Genomic DNA, 17,890 nt, shown 5'->3' with positions numbered 1-17,890 from the left:
CCGCCGACCCATTTAGCTTTATTCGCCGACGACACGACTGTTTACTATTCTAGTAGAAATAAGTCCCTAATCGCGAAGAAGCTTCAGAGCGCAGCCCTAGCCCTAGGACAGTGGTTCCGAAAATGGCGCATAGACATCAACCCAGCGAAAAGTACTGCGGTGCTATTTCAGAGGGGAAGCTCCACACGGATTTCCTCCCGGATTAGGAGGAGGAATCTCACACCCCCGATTACTCTCTTTAGACAACCCATACCCTGGGCCAGGAAGGTCAAGTACCTGGGCGTTACCCTGGATGCATCGATGACATTCCGCCCGCATATAAAATCAGTCCGTGACCGTGCCGCGTTTATTCTCGGTAGACTCTACCCCATGATCTGTAAGCGGAGTAAAATGTCCCTTCGGAACAAGGTGACACTTTACAAAACTTGCATAAGGCCCGTCATGACTTACGCGAGTGTGGTGTTCGCTCACGCGGCCCGCACACACATAGACACCCTCCAATCCCTACAATCCCGCTTTTGCAGGTTAGCTGTCGGGGCTCCGTGGTTCGTGAGGAACGTTGACCTACACGACGACCTGGGCCTCGAATCAATTCGGAAATACATGAAGTCAGCGTCGGAACGATACTTCGATAAGGCTATGCGTCATGATAATCGCCTTATCGTTGCCGCCGCTGACTACTCCCCGAATCCTGATCATGCAGGAGCCAGTCACCGTCGACGCCCTAGACACGTCCTTACGGATCCATCAGATCCAATAACCTTTGCATTAGATGCCTTCAGCTCTAATACTAGGGGCAGGCTTAGGGACCCCGGTAACCGTACTCGTCGAACTCGACAAAGAGGTCGACGTGCAACCTAACCCATGCATCAGCCCGCTGAGTTTCTCGCCGGATCTTCTCAGCGGGTCGCGATTCCGATCCGGTAGTAGATTCATTCGCGAAACAATTGCTCTTGAGTTGTTAGGTCTCCTTCGGAGGCGCTCGGGCAGTTGTTAGCAAATCCCACCCCTCTTGGCTGAGCCTTTGCTCGCCCACCTGTCCTGGTGAAACTGGAAAGGCCTTCGGGCCACCAGTAAACTTTCAATCATAAAAAAAAAAAAAAAAGGGCGGGTAGGTGAGCTCACGGGCTCAACCTGAGAGAATTTGCGAACACCCGCCATGGCATGTACCAATTACTAACAAGTGTTCACGATTGACTTCCACGGTGAAGGAATAACATCGTGTAATAAAAATCAAACCCGCAAAATTATAATTTGCGTAATTACCAGTGGTAGGACCTCTTGTGAATCTGCACGGGCAGGTACCACCACCCCGCCTATTTCTGCCGTGAAGCAGTAATGTATTTCGGTTTGAAGGGTGGGGCAGCCGTTGTAAATATTTTTAGATCTTAGAACTTATATCTCAAGGTGGGTGGCGCTCTTACGTTGTTGATCTCTATGGGCTCCAGTAACCACTTAACACCGGGTGGGCTGTGAGCTCGTCCATCCATCTAAGCAATAAATAAAAAGTTAGTATAGAGGCAATTAGGTTTGAATTTTTATGAATTTGAATTTGAGTAGGCAAAAAAAATACGCGCAAAAATAATGTTTACAAAACTATCTGCTATCTGCGGGTGAAACTATGGATAGGCCGGTTTTGCATCAACATTTATTATATTTTAAATAAATTCCAATATACCTCATACAAGTTTGAATATAAAATATTGTGGGTTAGGCCACTTTTGCGCTGATGGGCTCAAATTTAAAACGTGCGGCGGGCTATCGCGTCCGATTACGTCTACTTTCTCCTTGCCTGTTCTCCAAAGCCACAAACATTTCCACGCACATTACACAAGTAAAAATATGTATTCTCTTTTGTCAATAATACTGTACTTAACTGAGCGACGCTCGGAACAAACAAACCCAAAAAAAACACGACGAAAATGTTGATACTAATGCCCCATAAAGAGCGTATGAAGTGTGTACATAAAGGTATTGTGATGTAATCATACATGAGTTCGCTTTTGTATGATAAGCATCTCAGGGCGCGCACACACGCCCGGAATAACATGGAAGCGTAAAAACTTTCGCGTTATGGATGTGGCATATTGTTTAATTTTTTAGAGTACATCAATCAAGTCATCATTCATCAACTCATGAGTCAGCTATGTTTTGACCGAATGCCTGTTGTCACCACATCGCCGGCCCTACTTTTAAAGATGAAGGTGAAATTTAGAGACACTAAAATAATGATTAGCCGAACGGCAACACGTGTTGCTCTGCAAATATTTTAAATAAATCGTATTAAAATTCATTTCTGTTTTACAAGTTTCTATATATTATATGAAAAGCAGAAACTAAGTTAAATTATATATTAAAAGAAACTATATTTATCAATGTCACTTCATCCTTTCAACATGATCTAGGACCAGTAAAAATGGGGCGAAATATATTCAACATAACATTCACATTCATAGCAAACAGTTGATGAAGTCGTTATGTAATAATGTTAATAAAGTCTGTCGCCTTCAGGGTGACATAAATAATTTATTATTTTATTTAAAGTATTGTCATAGTACTTAAGGACAATGGTTCCATTTTGTTTTTTAAGGTCAGTTATCTAATCATGCGGTAACTTAGCGACGGATGCACTACGTCATTCTTCGCAAATAATTTTTCTATGAAACGGAGAGGGACAGAAGTATATTCTGTCGCTTTCGCTAATGTACAGTCGAAGTCAATACATTCATAAAAGGTTATTTGGTAAGGAATTTTTTTTAGGACACTCCGGAACTCACGGTGATTGTTACACCGTAAAGTTTAGTATTCCCTGCGCTTATCTCTTCTTTATGTTCCTCTAATACTTCCTCGGTTTTACGACTGAATTGTCGGGTTCATATAATAATATAAGGATGCGCATTCATACTAAATCAAAGTCGTAAACTCTGTTGGAATTAAGCAAGTGAAGGACTGGACAAAACAAACTCCTAATATTGGTGTTAAATCAACTGAAGATTCCGTCGTGTAAATTATCACGTTTTGTTACAAGAACTTGGTAAACATAATCTTACTAACATAGTATATCGGTTTTTTAAATTTTGTTTTTGAAGTCTCTTTTTTTATTGCTTACATGGGTGGACGAGTTCACAGTCCACCTGGTGTTAAGTGGTTACTGGAGCCCATAGACATTTACACCGTTAATCCGCCACCCACCTTGAGATATAAGTTCTAAGGTCTCAGTATAGCTACAACGGCTGCCCCACCCTTCAAACCGAAACGCATTACTGCTTCACGGCAGAAATAGGCAGGATGGTACCCGTGCGCTCGTTCACCCATCCACGCAATAAATAGAAACAAGAAAAAATGAACACTGCTTACTTTTGTCTAGTGGGATAGCGTTAAACATTAATATATCCTATTTCTGTTGATGTTATCGCCACATCCTTTTTTTATGGCTCTATATATATGAAAATATGACGAATTCGCTCGTAATATGAATACTAGAGGAACTTAACCCATATAACTTGCCTCATTACTGTTAGAATTGTGTTAACACAGTGATTTGTTGATCGTTAAAATTTTATCAGCTACGTGAATAAAGATTTTTTAATTACGTACAAAAAATATGAAACATTAAAAATGCCACATCCAAACTATCCTAGTGATGGTCCACCCTAGACGATATTGTCCCGAATATGAGTCTCTGAGAGCAGCTTAGCGCTTGCACACACATTCGGTAATGCGAAAATCCGGGTTCTCGGCAGGATATTACAGTGGCTTATACTATCCTGAGGTGTACCGTCTAATCAGTAACGGTTATACAGGGTGATTTTTCAGGCATCCGAACAGTTATCCGTGTAATATATTACAACCTGACTGAATACCAAAATCACAATGCGTTATTTTATTGAGACAACCGACCTTTTATTTACATTGATTTTTTTTCTTGTGAAATAATTAAAGAAAATAAATAAAACTGCTGATGGCAACTGAATGTCCACACTATTGTCTTAGATAATTCAGTCTCAAGAGTTAGATAGGCTTAGTGTCATAAATTGAGGCATAAATGTGCCTCATGTTTCAGGCCGAGTGGCACCACTGTGTAGTGTGACCGGTTGAGCAGTAAAATTACCTTATCGACTCTTCTGAAACAGGAGCAGACAGTGCTACTAACGATTCTAGTATCCACCTTGAACCATCTGCCAGCTTAGCTCTTATAATATACAATAGCTAAAATAACAAAGCTGATGTTAAATTAAACCTTCAAAAAAATCAAAAACAACAAACTTTAATACCATCTAAAATATCACACATTGAACATTCGCAAAGATAAAACAACTCAAACCTATGTATACTTATGTAAGTACAAACAAACAATATATCTACAAAAGGACTCGCGCATTAAATACATATATAACAGAAAAAAAAACCACAATAATCGTCAAAAGTCAAGATTAAAACCAAAACCGAATCGCACCCTCCTCTGCTTGTCTATGAGGGTACTGGCTATGATCCGGAGGACCCGGGTCTCACGGTTCTCGCGGAAATGGACATCTTTCTGAAGCGTAAATCCCCCGCAGCGCTGCGAATCTACAAACACCTTCAAATCGGTGTCACTCCCGAAATTTTTATGCAACGCCAGCCCGACAGACACGGGAACACCGCGGCCGTCCTCACTAAGAATCGAGGCAATCGCTAAATCCGGAGCGAATTTCTTGTATAAACAAGCTTGGAAACCAATCTTGCTGATCGTCGACGATAATGCGAAAGAAGGCTTTTCATATCGAACGCTCAATGAGTAATCAGGCGCCGCGGGGAACGCTAAAGGCCTTATCCCAACTTCTGTGCCAACATAAACATCGGAATGAACTTTATACATCCATTGCGTTATGAATTTAAGACTGGTCGGGTCAACGTCTCTCATTGTACACGAGACCGTACCGACTGACTTCTCGTTTTCCTTATCAAACACTATTTCGGTTTCCGAGGACACCAAATCTTTGATCCGCGATGTCAAACGCATTTCGTATGACCCCTCGATGACCTCTTTGTACGTCGCTGTCGCGCTGCCAGCGGAGTCGATCACTAAGCCATCATCGACATGCTTAGGCTCCGTTTCCTGATGTATCAAATGTCCGAAAGTTCTATATGAATCTTTTGGTTTACCGTAATTGTATTGTTGAATTAATTTGACTTTGTCCAGTACGTCTCTCAAAACAACCAGCTTAGCACCGATAAAGCACTTTGGAAACACGTTTTTCGCCTCATAATGAACATCGTTTAGCCTTGTCAATCTTACTTTCTGCGGCTGTATAACTATGATTTCCTTTTTCTTGGGCAGCAGTCGTTGTAGACTGGACACGAAGCTGCTCACTTCCTCTCTGATTATGTCCTCGTTTATGTCCATTGTTGTTTGATTGTGCTGCTATTTCTTCAATAACAGGACAGACGTCATTGACCGGTGTGTTACTTTGTTATTTTTAAACAGCGTCGACGTTGCGGCCGGCCAGTCGCGGTGCGCAAGGAGATTTGTATATTTTTAGTTGTCCATTGAGTTCGCGTGGGTCTATTCTTGTTTACGTCAAAGAGATTATGTTTACGTTTGAACTGTATCCGTTTCTTTCGATTCCGCTCGTAAAATCTCGAATTGATTAGCTACATTTTACATGTGGTGTTTTAGGTGACAATATTTGAAAAGTATATTATGCGATGATTGATATGATATTTCCTGATATGTATCTATATGAAGAATTATCGTTATTATCAGTGCTTAATTACTATTGTAGACTTTTTAGTTATGTCAAAATAAAATTCAAAGAGAATAAATATTACAAACAAGTAAAAGACATAATCTGATACAAACGTTAAAGCCATTTGACTCCACTTTAATAATAATTTGTTTCTGAAATATATTTAATGTAATAATTATTTATTTAACGTAAATTCTAAAAGCTCATAATTAGGCGTTTACGACAGCGCTCCGAGCTCTAAGCTCTCTTTATTGGAAATGCCTGGTTAGCAATTTATTACAATGGCGTTAATTCGCCACCTGCCACTCCAATTTCCTTATAATGAAAATGTCTTCTCCGTTATCGATTGTAATAATTCATCATTAGTCCAAGATTTACTAATCAGAATATAGCTTTCTGTTAGCAAAATCTTCGGATTCGGATCATTGGATTTTTTTGGAAATACAAAAATCGGTATTGATTTATTTGTCACTAATAGATACTGTCCCATCCACTATTTATTCCTCTATTATGACTATTAAAAGAACTAAACGCCCACCCGGTGTGTTGGATTGCCGAAATTTATCGCCATAAGGCAGCCAGCATAAAATTGCTCCACCCCATCTCTTCCTGTGTGTGCCATAATAGGCGATTAAGGGGTTCACCAGAGAGTGGGCAGCAGCATTATCTGGGTATTAAACTAGTGTACTGCGATAGCTATCCGGCATTTACTAACAATGCGTAGTGTAGGGCATCACGGCCATTTCTGTGGCGCAGCCGCCCTGCATTTCAGTTTGGAGGCTGAGACAGTCGTTAATCATGTCATGTCTCAAGGTGAATGCGGCATTCACAATACGATACCCATGGAATCGGACAACTGTTTAATACTGAGTGGGCCGTAAGCTAGTTCATCCGTCTAAGCAATTAAAAATCTTTTTCAGGCCAATATCCTGATGCGAAATACTTATACCTTACCTTGTACCCTAAGGGTTCTTCGCGAGAATTAACCGAATAATTTATAAGTTCACTTTCGAACAGTCACAGATAAACGTTGCCTCACGCTGAGTCCTCCCAGCACTGAGATGTTGATCTCAATTTCGGTACGCGATACTCGAAGGAGCCAGCTCCGGAATTTCAATTTACACGTTAGTAAATGAAATCGATTGAACGAAGTAAAATTTGCGGGAAACATCCAATCCCTTGAGTGTGGGGCCTTTTAGTAAATTGCAAATAAACAGGTGAAATTGAAAAGGGTTTCCCTAAGCACCGGGATTCTAAGGGATTTGTCCCTCGGCCACGTAATAGAGACGGCGTTTACACCCGTTACTTAAGTTTCAAGATGATTTATTTTGATCGTGTTTACGTTGCGAAATGAATCATGACATCTGGGTCGATATTATTAAAAAGTTGATCTGTCGGTATCTGTATCAACGGAGGTGACTTCAGGCGACGTTCCGAATATTGTCCAGAGTTATTTATTTATTTTTATTTATGTACACACAGAAAAGAAGACATAGTACAGAGTAATAGGAAAATTATGTACAAAGGCACTGCTTATTTCTTTAAGAAATCTCTTCCAGCAGACCTGCGACAGGATAATGAGAATAATAATAAAAAGTGATGAATGTGTGTAGAACAAATAACACATAAATAAAATAACAAATACAACATGAGAATTATAGTAATGCACATACACATAGCAAATATTGTTAAACTTGAATACAAAATATTATAAGTAACACAGTAACACTCGTATATACGAAGAGTATAGAACCATGATCATTCGGTTGATGAGAGATAACATTGTTTGACCTTGTATTTAAAAACAGAAACAGACTTGCAAACTCGGATGTCAGCCGGCAGAGAATTCCACAGTCTGACCACATACCGTTACCATATCCAAGATTTCTTGTAATAGCCGCTAATAAGATTTAGACTTCAATTGGATCTCATTCATTTGATGATAGATACTACAAACTATCTATGTCTATATTTAGTAAAACGACCATAATAATTTTGGATTGATGTCCAAAAAGAGATGACACGCAGACCATTTCTCGTGGCCCTGTCAAAAAATAATCTTCTTAATAATAAAAGAAATTGTTAAAAAAAGTGAACGTCTTGCCAAAGAACATAGTCTCACTGGGGATGATGTAAGAACTCAAAGGATACCATTTAAAAGATATGGTGGAATAAAGAAACTCACATACACACGAACCTTGAAATGGAAAACACTAAATAATAAATATTATAGTCATCAAACAAATTAACGAACCAATATAGGTCAACGGAAAAACATATTTCATTGGAACTACCGCAATAAGAGAAATGAAAAAAATTGTGAATTCAAACTTAAAAACACTGATATGAAACCAATATGGCGCATGAAACAGCTGCGTTCGATTCCAATATGAAGTAATAATGTCCATATTCGGAACGCTTTGTTTACGACTGGAAACATTAATATGATTTTATTTGAAATTCTGAAAATCGAAGTGAATTGCGCCGACGAGATATTTGATATTTTGTTAAAATATAACATTAACTTCTTTCTCTGTATTAAAAATATATATTAATGACTGGCAACAAATCACGCACGGTCATCCAGTCAAAGTTTAGGATTCCCTGTGTTATATGTACTATAGGTTGACAAACATACTTAGGTATATACGTTTAAATATATACATATATAGATTATAAACACCCAGACAGAGAGCAAACAAACCTATTCATCACATAATGTTTGCCCGATATGGGAATCGAACCCACGACCCTAGGTGCAACAGTCTTTTTTTTTTATTGCCCTTGTAGGTAGACGAGCATACGGCCCACCTGATGGTGAGTGGTTACCGTCGCCCATGGACTTCAGCAATTCCAGGGGCAGAGCCAAGCCGCTGCCTACCGCTTAATGCTCTCCACAAGCCTCGTTTGAAGAAGGACATGTCATAGTGGGGCATTACCTACTGGACCACCGAGTCGGTCATGTTATAACGGTAACTCGTATTAATAGAAAACGAAGGATAAAAAAGCACGCTTTTCTATTACGTTAAAACGTTATAACGATCATAATAATCGCAATATATCTCAATCAATTCCCCTAATCGATTTCGGGAACAACTCTAGCATGGATTCAGAAAGCGTTAACTGAAGTTCATTGAGCGCAGTTGCTGTTTATGGGCAGTTAAATTTTGATAGCCGACCCTCGTCGGGGCCCCGAACGGTCAACTACGCGAATATTAATAACGATGCCGAGAAAAGCATCCGTGGCCCGACGCTGATTTGGCGACCGGTCAATATTTGTACAAATACGCCAAGGAAACTGCCAGCAAAACATATGTATGTTTTGGGTTATCGTCTTCAACAGCATTATTACACACATCGCGCGCCATCAAAAACTGTGACCATAGATAATATACACTTGTGACTTTGACAAATGCAATAGTCGCTTGTCAAACTTCAAACTGTACAAAACGTCAAATAAGGCATTGATTTTTCAGTCAATTTAATCTGTACCGTTCTTTATTTATTCGTTAATTTCAGAATTCTAAGATTCTAACAATTCATAGATACACTTAATATTTAAGAGAACAACTCACGCGGCCCGCACTAACTTGAAGCCCCTTCAAGTCATTCAATTTCGTTTTTGCAGGATAGCCGTCAGAGCACCATGGTCCCAAAGGAATGTGGATTTCCATGATGACCTGGAGCTTGACTCAGTTAGTAAATTTGTACAGTCGGCATCATTGCGCCACTTCGACAAAGCGGCACGACACGAAAACCCTCTTGTCGTGCCCGCCCGAAATTACATACCCGATTAAGTGGACCGAATAATAAACAGTCGACGTAGCCTTTAGGGCTCATTACGGATCCTCTCAATCCTTTAACGGTGCTTTAGGTACCTCAAGCATCAGTCACCGTCCTCGCCGAACCCGTTGCTTGTGACGAAGGGCTCGACGAGTAAATTAACCTATAGACACAGCCCACTGAGTTTTTCGCCGGATCTTCTCGGTGGGTCGCGATTCTGATCCGGTAGTGGATTCAGTAAACACTTCTCTTACTGGGGCTTGTGTTAGGAAGTCGTCTCAGGTTAAGAGCCCCGTGAGCTCAATCACAACAAAAATTGGTACAACTAATTAAAAACTAAATCGATTATTTTCAATCACATTTTTAACTGAAGATAACAGACAATAATTTAGATTTAAATTTAAATTCTTGTTGTCAACTTTCAAAATCTTTAAGCGTTCGCCTTAGAATTTTACCAGAAACAACAAACTTCGGCGCGGAACGCGCTGAATATATTAAAATTTGAAGGGAAACTTTAGCCGTTCGTTCAAATTTCTTTTTATCAAGAACTTTCTCGACTCAAAGAAGGGTTAATTTTATTGAGTGCTCACAAAAAAATATAAGAGTTGAACTAGACGATGCATAATTAACAACATTGATAAATAATGTTTGGATTAATCTCCGTATTGCTTCTTATTGTAGCTTTTTTGTCTACCTACCTTCCAGTACCCTGGAGAACCAATTCTGGCTCCGCCTTGGTTGATGGGCGAGCTCTTTGGGCAAAACTGACTTAATCAAAGTCCAACATTCGGCGGGTAACTTTAATACAGGGACATATCGGGAATATCCTTGTTCATCCTAAGACAGGGGCTCCCAAACTTATTTTTGGGTACTGCCCATTTTGAGAATAAATTATTTTTTATCGCCCCCTTTTTTTAACCTACTTAAAAACCACTATAGCTCATTCGGTATCCAAGAGTCCTCCTAGATGAAATCACAAATTGCCGCCCCCCTTTTGGCCTGCAGCGCCCACAAGGGGGCGTTATCGCCCACTTTGGGAAAGGTTGTCCTAAGACGTAAACTGATAGTCGAGTATCCTACCATTAAACGGGAATCCACGTTCGATTTGCAGCTTGTTATCTGGTAGACTTAGCGATTTAGCAAATTTCTCTCCCACCCGTGAAGCCGAAATAGCTTCTCCAGAAAATCACCGATCCAATCCGCCCACACGGTGAAATATAATTCCTTTGTTGTGGTCCTCGTATTTGTAAACATGCCTAATATACAAACATGGCTGAGCTTATGCCTTTTTTCGGATACGCAGTTCAATTTTCTCTCATACCTCTCTAAATTAGTACAATGAGAACAAACATGTAAATGGCATAAAAAATATATCCATACACGCTACGTATTTAAGTAATTGCTCATGAAAAATTCGAGTGCACTCGATGACGGAGCAAGACTCGCCTTGACAATGTTACACGCGGCCTGACGTTTGCGAATGTGTGTAGTAAACTTTAACAAAAGGCTATTTTTTTATAGCTTAACCGATGGCAAAGAGTTTTATGTTAGTTTTTTTTTAAACACCAAACATGACAGTCCCGTCTCTTTCTTTATAGATTAGTCCTTTGTTCCAGCTTGAAGGAAAGCATAGGCTACGACTACAATGCTTTATCACTCTATAACGAGAGGTGAAAGTTACTGTTAATATTAATATTATTAAGAAAAGTTGTGATACACATATTATATTATCACTAAATTCAGATTGATGTTTGTCGCCGAAATAGCTCAGTTGGGAGAGCGTTAGACTGAAGATCTAAAGGTCCCCGGTTCAATCCCGGGTTTCGGCAGCCTTTTTTATATTTTTATTTTTTGGTCATGGAGCAGCTATTATGCTATTAACACTTCAAAACCATATCTCGAGGTCGCTAGGGGTTACATTAACATTTATATGGTCCATAACTCTATGATTATACTACTTACTATATGGTAAGCAGTAGTATTGTACGGTAATTGCAACCATACTAGTGATAGGGAGTCCTGTCAACTGGTGGTAGGACGTCTTGTGAGTCCGCACGGGTAGGTACCACCACCCTGCCTATTTTTGCCGTGAAGCATTATTGCGCTTCGGCTTTAAGGGTGGAGCAAACGTTGTATTATAAAACTGACACTTTAGAACTCATGCCACATGTACGTTGTTGATGTCTATGGACTCCTTTAATCAATTAACAACACGTAGGCCACGAGCCCGTCTATCCATTTAAGCAATATTAATAAATAAATCTATACACAGAGCAACCTTCAGATTATCTCGGTTTTATTGTCAAAAAACCTTGTCCCAATAAGATATAATTGCGTAATTCCGATTAAAATTAACTAATTAAGTGGCAATAAATGTTGTTTACCAAAAATTTACAAAGAACGGATATAGCGGTCTCGTTCTTAAGCGTCTGAAAAATTCAATCGAGTACTTAGTGTATCAAATTACGATTTTTTTAGTAACACATAGTTACTGACAGAGAGAAAGAATGAGTATAATTTATTGCACACCAACATTCAACATAGCATTAAAAAGCAGTCAGGCTCTCTTTAAGACAATCGTTTTTATCTATATATAAGTGAAGCGAAAACTTTGTATTCCTTTTTACGAAAATTGTGCGGACGGAGGAGTATGAAATTTTCCACACTTATAGAGAATATAGAGAAGAAGTGCACAATACTAATATATTTTTTAAATAATGCATAAAAGATGCATCAAATCAATAAAGAAAACATTACACACACTACATACCATGTATTTGACGCACACACGCATGCATACTATTTATTGTCAAACTTTTGTTCTTGACGTCTGTTGCCAAATTGAGAATAGATTAAATATTGTTTGTCTTTGTTAATATTTTTTATAGTGTAGTCTTGGTGAAATTTGTGATTATAGAAGTATAAAATACAATCATAATAATGTACAAACTTACAATTCCCATTAATTATAGTCGAATTTCGACTACTGCGGGACCACTAGTCAAAAGAAATTCTGAAAAAAGATTAAATAAGTAGGTTGCGTTGTATTGTTTTAAATATTCAGAATCGTCTATCAAAATTGGACCAAACCTTGTCTCAAGGTAGGTGGCGGTATTTAAGGTGTAGATGTCTATGGGCTCCGCTAATAACCACTTAATATTAGATGGGCACTGAGCTCGTCCACCCACATAAGAAATAAAAAAAAGTTTATCCTTAAAAATTATACTAAGCATCTAGTTTTTTAATCTTTTATTTTTTACACATACATGATATATTTCTTTAAGACTATCACAAAGATTCCAAATTATAATTCGTTCTAATGTAAAAGATAAGATTTTTTTTATAAACTACAAATTAATGTTTTTGTTATGATTCCTAGAAGAACAAGAAAGTATCCACGAATACGTCCATAATTTTTTTGTTGACCGAAAAACTTTATGTTTCTAAAAACAATATAAGGGGAATCATCAACAGTCAAAAGGCGCTCAATGTGCTCTTTTTTCCCCTACCTATTCCCAGGTATCCAGGAGGGACGGGAAGGTGAGCTCACTGGCTTAACCTGAGAGAGAGGACTTGCTAACACTAGCCCTAGCAAGATAGGTGCTTGCAAAAACAGAGTTACCCGAGCACCTACCAAGGAGACCTAACAACTCAAGAGCAGTTGCTTCGCGGATGAATCTACTACCGGATCGGAATTGCGACCCGCTGAGAAGATTGGGCGAGAAACTTAGCGGTCTGATCTTTAGGTTAGGTTGCGAACTCGGTAAAGAGTTCGACGAGTATGGTTACCGGGGTTGCAACAGTTATTGAATCTGATTGATCCGTAAGGACGAGTCTAGGGCGTTGACGGTGGCTGGCTCCTGCGTGAACAGGATTTGGGAAGTAGTCAGCGGCGGCAACGATAAGGCAATTATCATTAGGCCCAGTCTTATCGAAGTGTAAATACTACTTATCTTATCGGTTAATTCAATTAAATTTCACAATTACAAATTTCATCGCGAATTTGATGTTTAAATTTCGAAAGATACGCGTTATAATTCAGAATATTTGAAATATTTTTGGCTGTTTTACCTCAGAAAGCCACACGTTTAATTCAGTATCGAATATCAATTAAAAAGAACATTTCGATCCTATAAAAAACATGCATGCAAGTGTAGGTACATATAAAAAAAAAACATAAACACACAACTGAAAGTGAAATTTATTAATACCTAGTCCCGTTAGTCATCGAAATATCGGTACGGATATGCGATACAATAAAAAATAACAGATATTTTAATAGCCGATATCTGTTCAGGTAGTTACTTTTTACGCTCGGCAATATTCAATGTATGTAAGCACCTACAGATGTGTGTGGCGAACGAGAAAATTGTTTTCCAACGTTCGAATATTTTTAGATATATCTTTGGAAGTTCGGTGTCCATTACACGTTTTTTGTTTGATTCGATTCTATGTTTATGTTTGCTGAACATAGACGACTCAGTTTACGGTCTGTTGGGCGTTGGGGCGAATCGTAAGCAGTGTGCTTAGTGCGAGTTTTTCACGTTCTCGATAGCGTAAAAGTTAACTCAAATTTGTATGGAGTTGGAACGTTTGCCTACGTTTGCCACTAGAGGCGCTGTTCCAACTGCATACAGATTCGAGTTAACTTTTACAATATCGATAACGTTAAAAACTCGCACTGAGCACACAGAATGCGATGATGACGTAGAGAAAATCTGAATTACATTTTCATATCCAAATCGCATGGGCTATGGGTGGTTCGTTGACGGGTTGACGGGAGAAGATCACGCGGACGCTCACCTACCCGTTGGTCATATCTGGTAAAGACGCTTACCGGCGCGCCAATAACTAAGGCTATTGTGTTGGTAGTCATCATACAACGCAAGATATTTTACAAATGCCTGAACCTCGCTTACGACATTTTCAGGATAAGCTTGCATATTACAAGTTCCGAACAACAACATTCGCCCTCCTGGCTGAGCCTTTGCTCGCCCACCTGTCCTGGTGAAACTGGAAAGGCCTCCGGGCCACCAGTAATCCTTCAATCATAAAAAAAACAACATTCGGACCATCGGTCTACCGAGCAAATATCACCCGCTCGGTGGAAGATCTTCCTTCCGTCATTAAGCCTCAACACGTCACTAGAACGTTATTAATATTGAAAATTAATAATCACTTTTTTATATTTAATTGTATGTAAATAATAGTTGATTGGAAGAGATCACCTTTGTGGATAAATCCGACCTATGTGCTTAAAAATTATTTTTTCCACATTTGTTTTGTCTATACGTTGTTGTTACTTTGGTGTACCTAAGTGCAATTAAATGTTTTGTAATATAATCTACACCTCTGAGTTTTTTTATATATAAATAAATACATACATATATATTAGTGTAAATGATGATATTATACAATGAAATCCCACTTTGTTGCTTACGAGACTTTATTTATATTTGTACAATAATTTATTTAGAGATGCTTGTTATTTTGTATTTTAGTTAAATTATGAAGTAAAGGAGCGAGAATGTTTCCCTCATAAAATTTGTTAGTCACAGAGAGTACTACTTAGATACAGATTATGTTAAAATTACAGAGTAGTTAGCTTAAATTGAATTACAGATTAATAACCTTAGTATAGATTACCTTCTTCAAAAGAGGCTTGTGGAGAGTATGAAGCGGTAGGCAACGGCTTGGCTCTGCCCCTTGCATTGCTGAAGTCCATGGGCGACGATAACCACTCACCATCAGGTGGGCCGTATGCTCGTCTGCCTACAAGGGCAATAAAAAAAATAAAAAGATTATACACTATACACAGACACGCCAAAAGCTTTAACAATTAGATTATCTTATCTGAACGAGAAAAAAACCATATTTTAATTTTTCGCACTTACACAATACTATTCGCAAAAATTATACGGTATTCACTAGACTAATGAAAAAAAATTATCGAAATTGGACACGCGGAATCTGAAGACGAAGTCAATTCTGCTTTTGGATTTTTCTCTTTGCCATAGCTGATTCTTAATTTCGCAAACAAATCCTCTTATCGTGACGAAACGAATTGGGAACTTTCGTTTTTAATCCGCTCAAAATCGTAATAGCACTGAAAATGCTTAGGGATAATTCGTACGTGATTTTTTTGTATTGAACATTGAAGAATGCGAATATTAACCCGTAAATTCAATTAAAATTTCGAATCACTATTTGTTCCATCTTTGTCTTTCTCTGTTAAACAAATAATAATAAATCAAATCAAATTTTTTTATTCAACATAAATGAAAGTACACACTTGTTGAACGTCAAAAAGAACTACCGCCAATTCACAAAAACAAATTTTACAAAAATTCACAAACATATGAGTTATTACATAAATTAAAAGCAGCGTGTATGCTTTGTCATTATTTGACATGCGAATTTTAGTGCAGTGCAAGATATTATAATATTATATAATTTACCATTCATTCATCCATAATTCAACTAATAATTAAAAATCCATTTATTTTCAATGTCATCCCTAAGAAAATCATTTATGTGATAATAATTTTCACTAATAAGGTTACCATTTAGGTTTTTTTTTAAATTAAAATCATCTAAGTCTCTTAATTTCTTCGGTAGTTTATTAATAAACATAAAAATAAACATTCATAATTCCATACTTATTTAATATTATTAAATCTGAAAGTGTTTTTTTTTTGTGTCTATATTTGTGTCCTTCTTTCTTTCACGACGAAACGAAGCAAGAGATTGACATATTTTTTGTCTTTGCTCAGGGAAGTGAAATATAGGCTACCATACTACCATATAATATAGGCCATCATACCATACCCACGGTAAATTACATTGACGCTTTTTATGGAATACAGTAGGCAGCAGGTTGGCTTTGCTCCTGGTATTGCTGACGTCCGTGGGCGACGGTAACCACTCACTATCAGGTGGGCCGTATGCTCGTATGCCTACAAGGGCAATAAAAAACGCGGGAAGTTGCATTTAACAGCTATTAAAAATATAAAGTACCTATAAAAGTATATTTTAAAAATCTGATTGATGAATTTGCTAATTTGGTAAAAATAAATCTAAGCCTCTTTCTGTCTTCTTCCGCAGAGCGCTGAGAAGATGTGGTCGAATAGAAAATGCGAAACCGGTACAGCTGGTACTCCTACAGCAGAAGAAGAGATCAAAGTAGTCCTTGTAGGAGATACTCAGTGTGGGAAGACGTCGCTGGTCCAAAGATTTGTGTCCGATACATTTATTGAGGTGAGTTTCTAACATTTTATTAACGGATTTTATCATCTTGAACTGCATTCGATCTGTTTATCTATTTAACGGCATCTTCTAAAAATTTCAAGACATCCGATTAACAAAGATCGGCCGTCTGGTGTAGTGGTAAGTGACATGGTCACTACACAAGGGGGTCGCGGGTTCGAATCCCGCCAAGGGAAGATATTTCTATGATAAATATAAATGTATTTTCCAGGGTTATGGATGTATATTAAATATTTGTATGTGTATAATAAAAATCTTACATTTATATCCGTTATCTGGAACCTGTAACACAAGTTCTTTACGAACTTATCACGGGACCAATTAACGTGGCGTGACTGTTATAAAAAAAAAGAAGATCGAACGATTTTGTTACTTTGGCTTTATATTAAAGAAAAAGGAATATGTAATTTCTTTTTAGTAATAATGAGCTTGGTAAGAAAATGTTAACTATGAATGTGGAAGGATATAGAGGAAGAGGTAGACCTAAGAAGAAATGGATGGATTGCGTGGAAGACGATATGGGTAAGAGGGGAGTGAGCGAAGAAATTGTAATGATAGAAGAGTATGGAAGGAGAAAACATGTTGCGCCGACCCCAGGTAACTGGGAGAAGGGCAGGATAATGATACTTCGTTTAACCAACTTGTGCGAGCTCAGAGATCTAGTCTTCTATCAAATATGGATTTAAGCAATATTAAAAACAATCTACATAATATTAATAAGTGAAGCAAAAACTTTGTACCCCTTTTTTTATGAAATTTCCCACACACTTATAGAGAATATAAAGAAGGAGTGCAGAATGTTAATATTTTTTTAAATTATGCATAAAAAATACATTAAATCAATAAGAAAAATATTACACACACTATCATGTATTTGACACAACACAGACATAAAATATATTAATAATTATACTCTTTGTTTATTGTCAATTAACAAACTTTTGTCATTGTTTATAGTATGTGGTCAAAATGAGAATAGATTAATATTATTTGTCTTTAATATTACTTATCTTTAATGTATTTTTGGCGAAATCTGTGATTATATTACAGAAGTATAATGGTGTTTGACAATAGAACAATAATAATGTTCAAACTTATGATTTCAATTAATT

At 37.9% G+C, this 17,890-nt stretch overlaps 1 protein-coding gene and 1 non-coding gene across 8 annotated transcripts in view; both read left to right on the top strand.

The window, feature by feature from the left end:
- LOC101743819 (rho-related GTP-binding protein RhoN) overlaps positions 1 to 17,890 on the top strand; it is a 131,903-nt gene that overhangs the window by 90,874 nt on the left and 23,139 nt on the right. For 6 of the 7 annotated variants that reach the window (XM_062675048.1, XM_062675053.1, XM_062675055.1 and 3 more), the window contains one exon: positions 16,617 to 16,769. In XM_062675048.1, the coding sequence (XP_062531032.1) occupies positions 16,629 to 16,769 (141 nt within the window). In that variant the 5' untranslated portion in view covers positions 16,617 to 16,628. Of the gene's footprint in view, positions 1 to 13,318; positions 13,451 to 16,616; positions 16,770 to 17,890 lie in introns of those variants that run through there. The other variant, XM_062675052.1, reaches the window with a different exon arrangement.
- On the top strand, positions 11,269 to 11,341 carry TRNAF-GAA (transfer RNA phenylalanine (anticodon GAA)). Its single transcript has one exon. It is a non-coding gene; the product is annotated as a tRNA-Phe (tRNA).

The sequence above is a fragment of the Bombyx mori genome, chromosome 3 (assembly GCF_030269925.1).
Source record: "Bombyx mori chromosome 3, ASM3026992v2".
NCBI classification, from domain to species: Eukaryota; Metazoa; Arthropoda; class Insecta; order Lepidoptera; family Bombycidae; genus Bombyx; species Bombyx mori.
The sequence above is the reverse complement of the archived record's forward strand: the minus strand, read 5'-3'. Positions and strand labels throughout refer to the sequence as shown.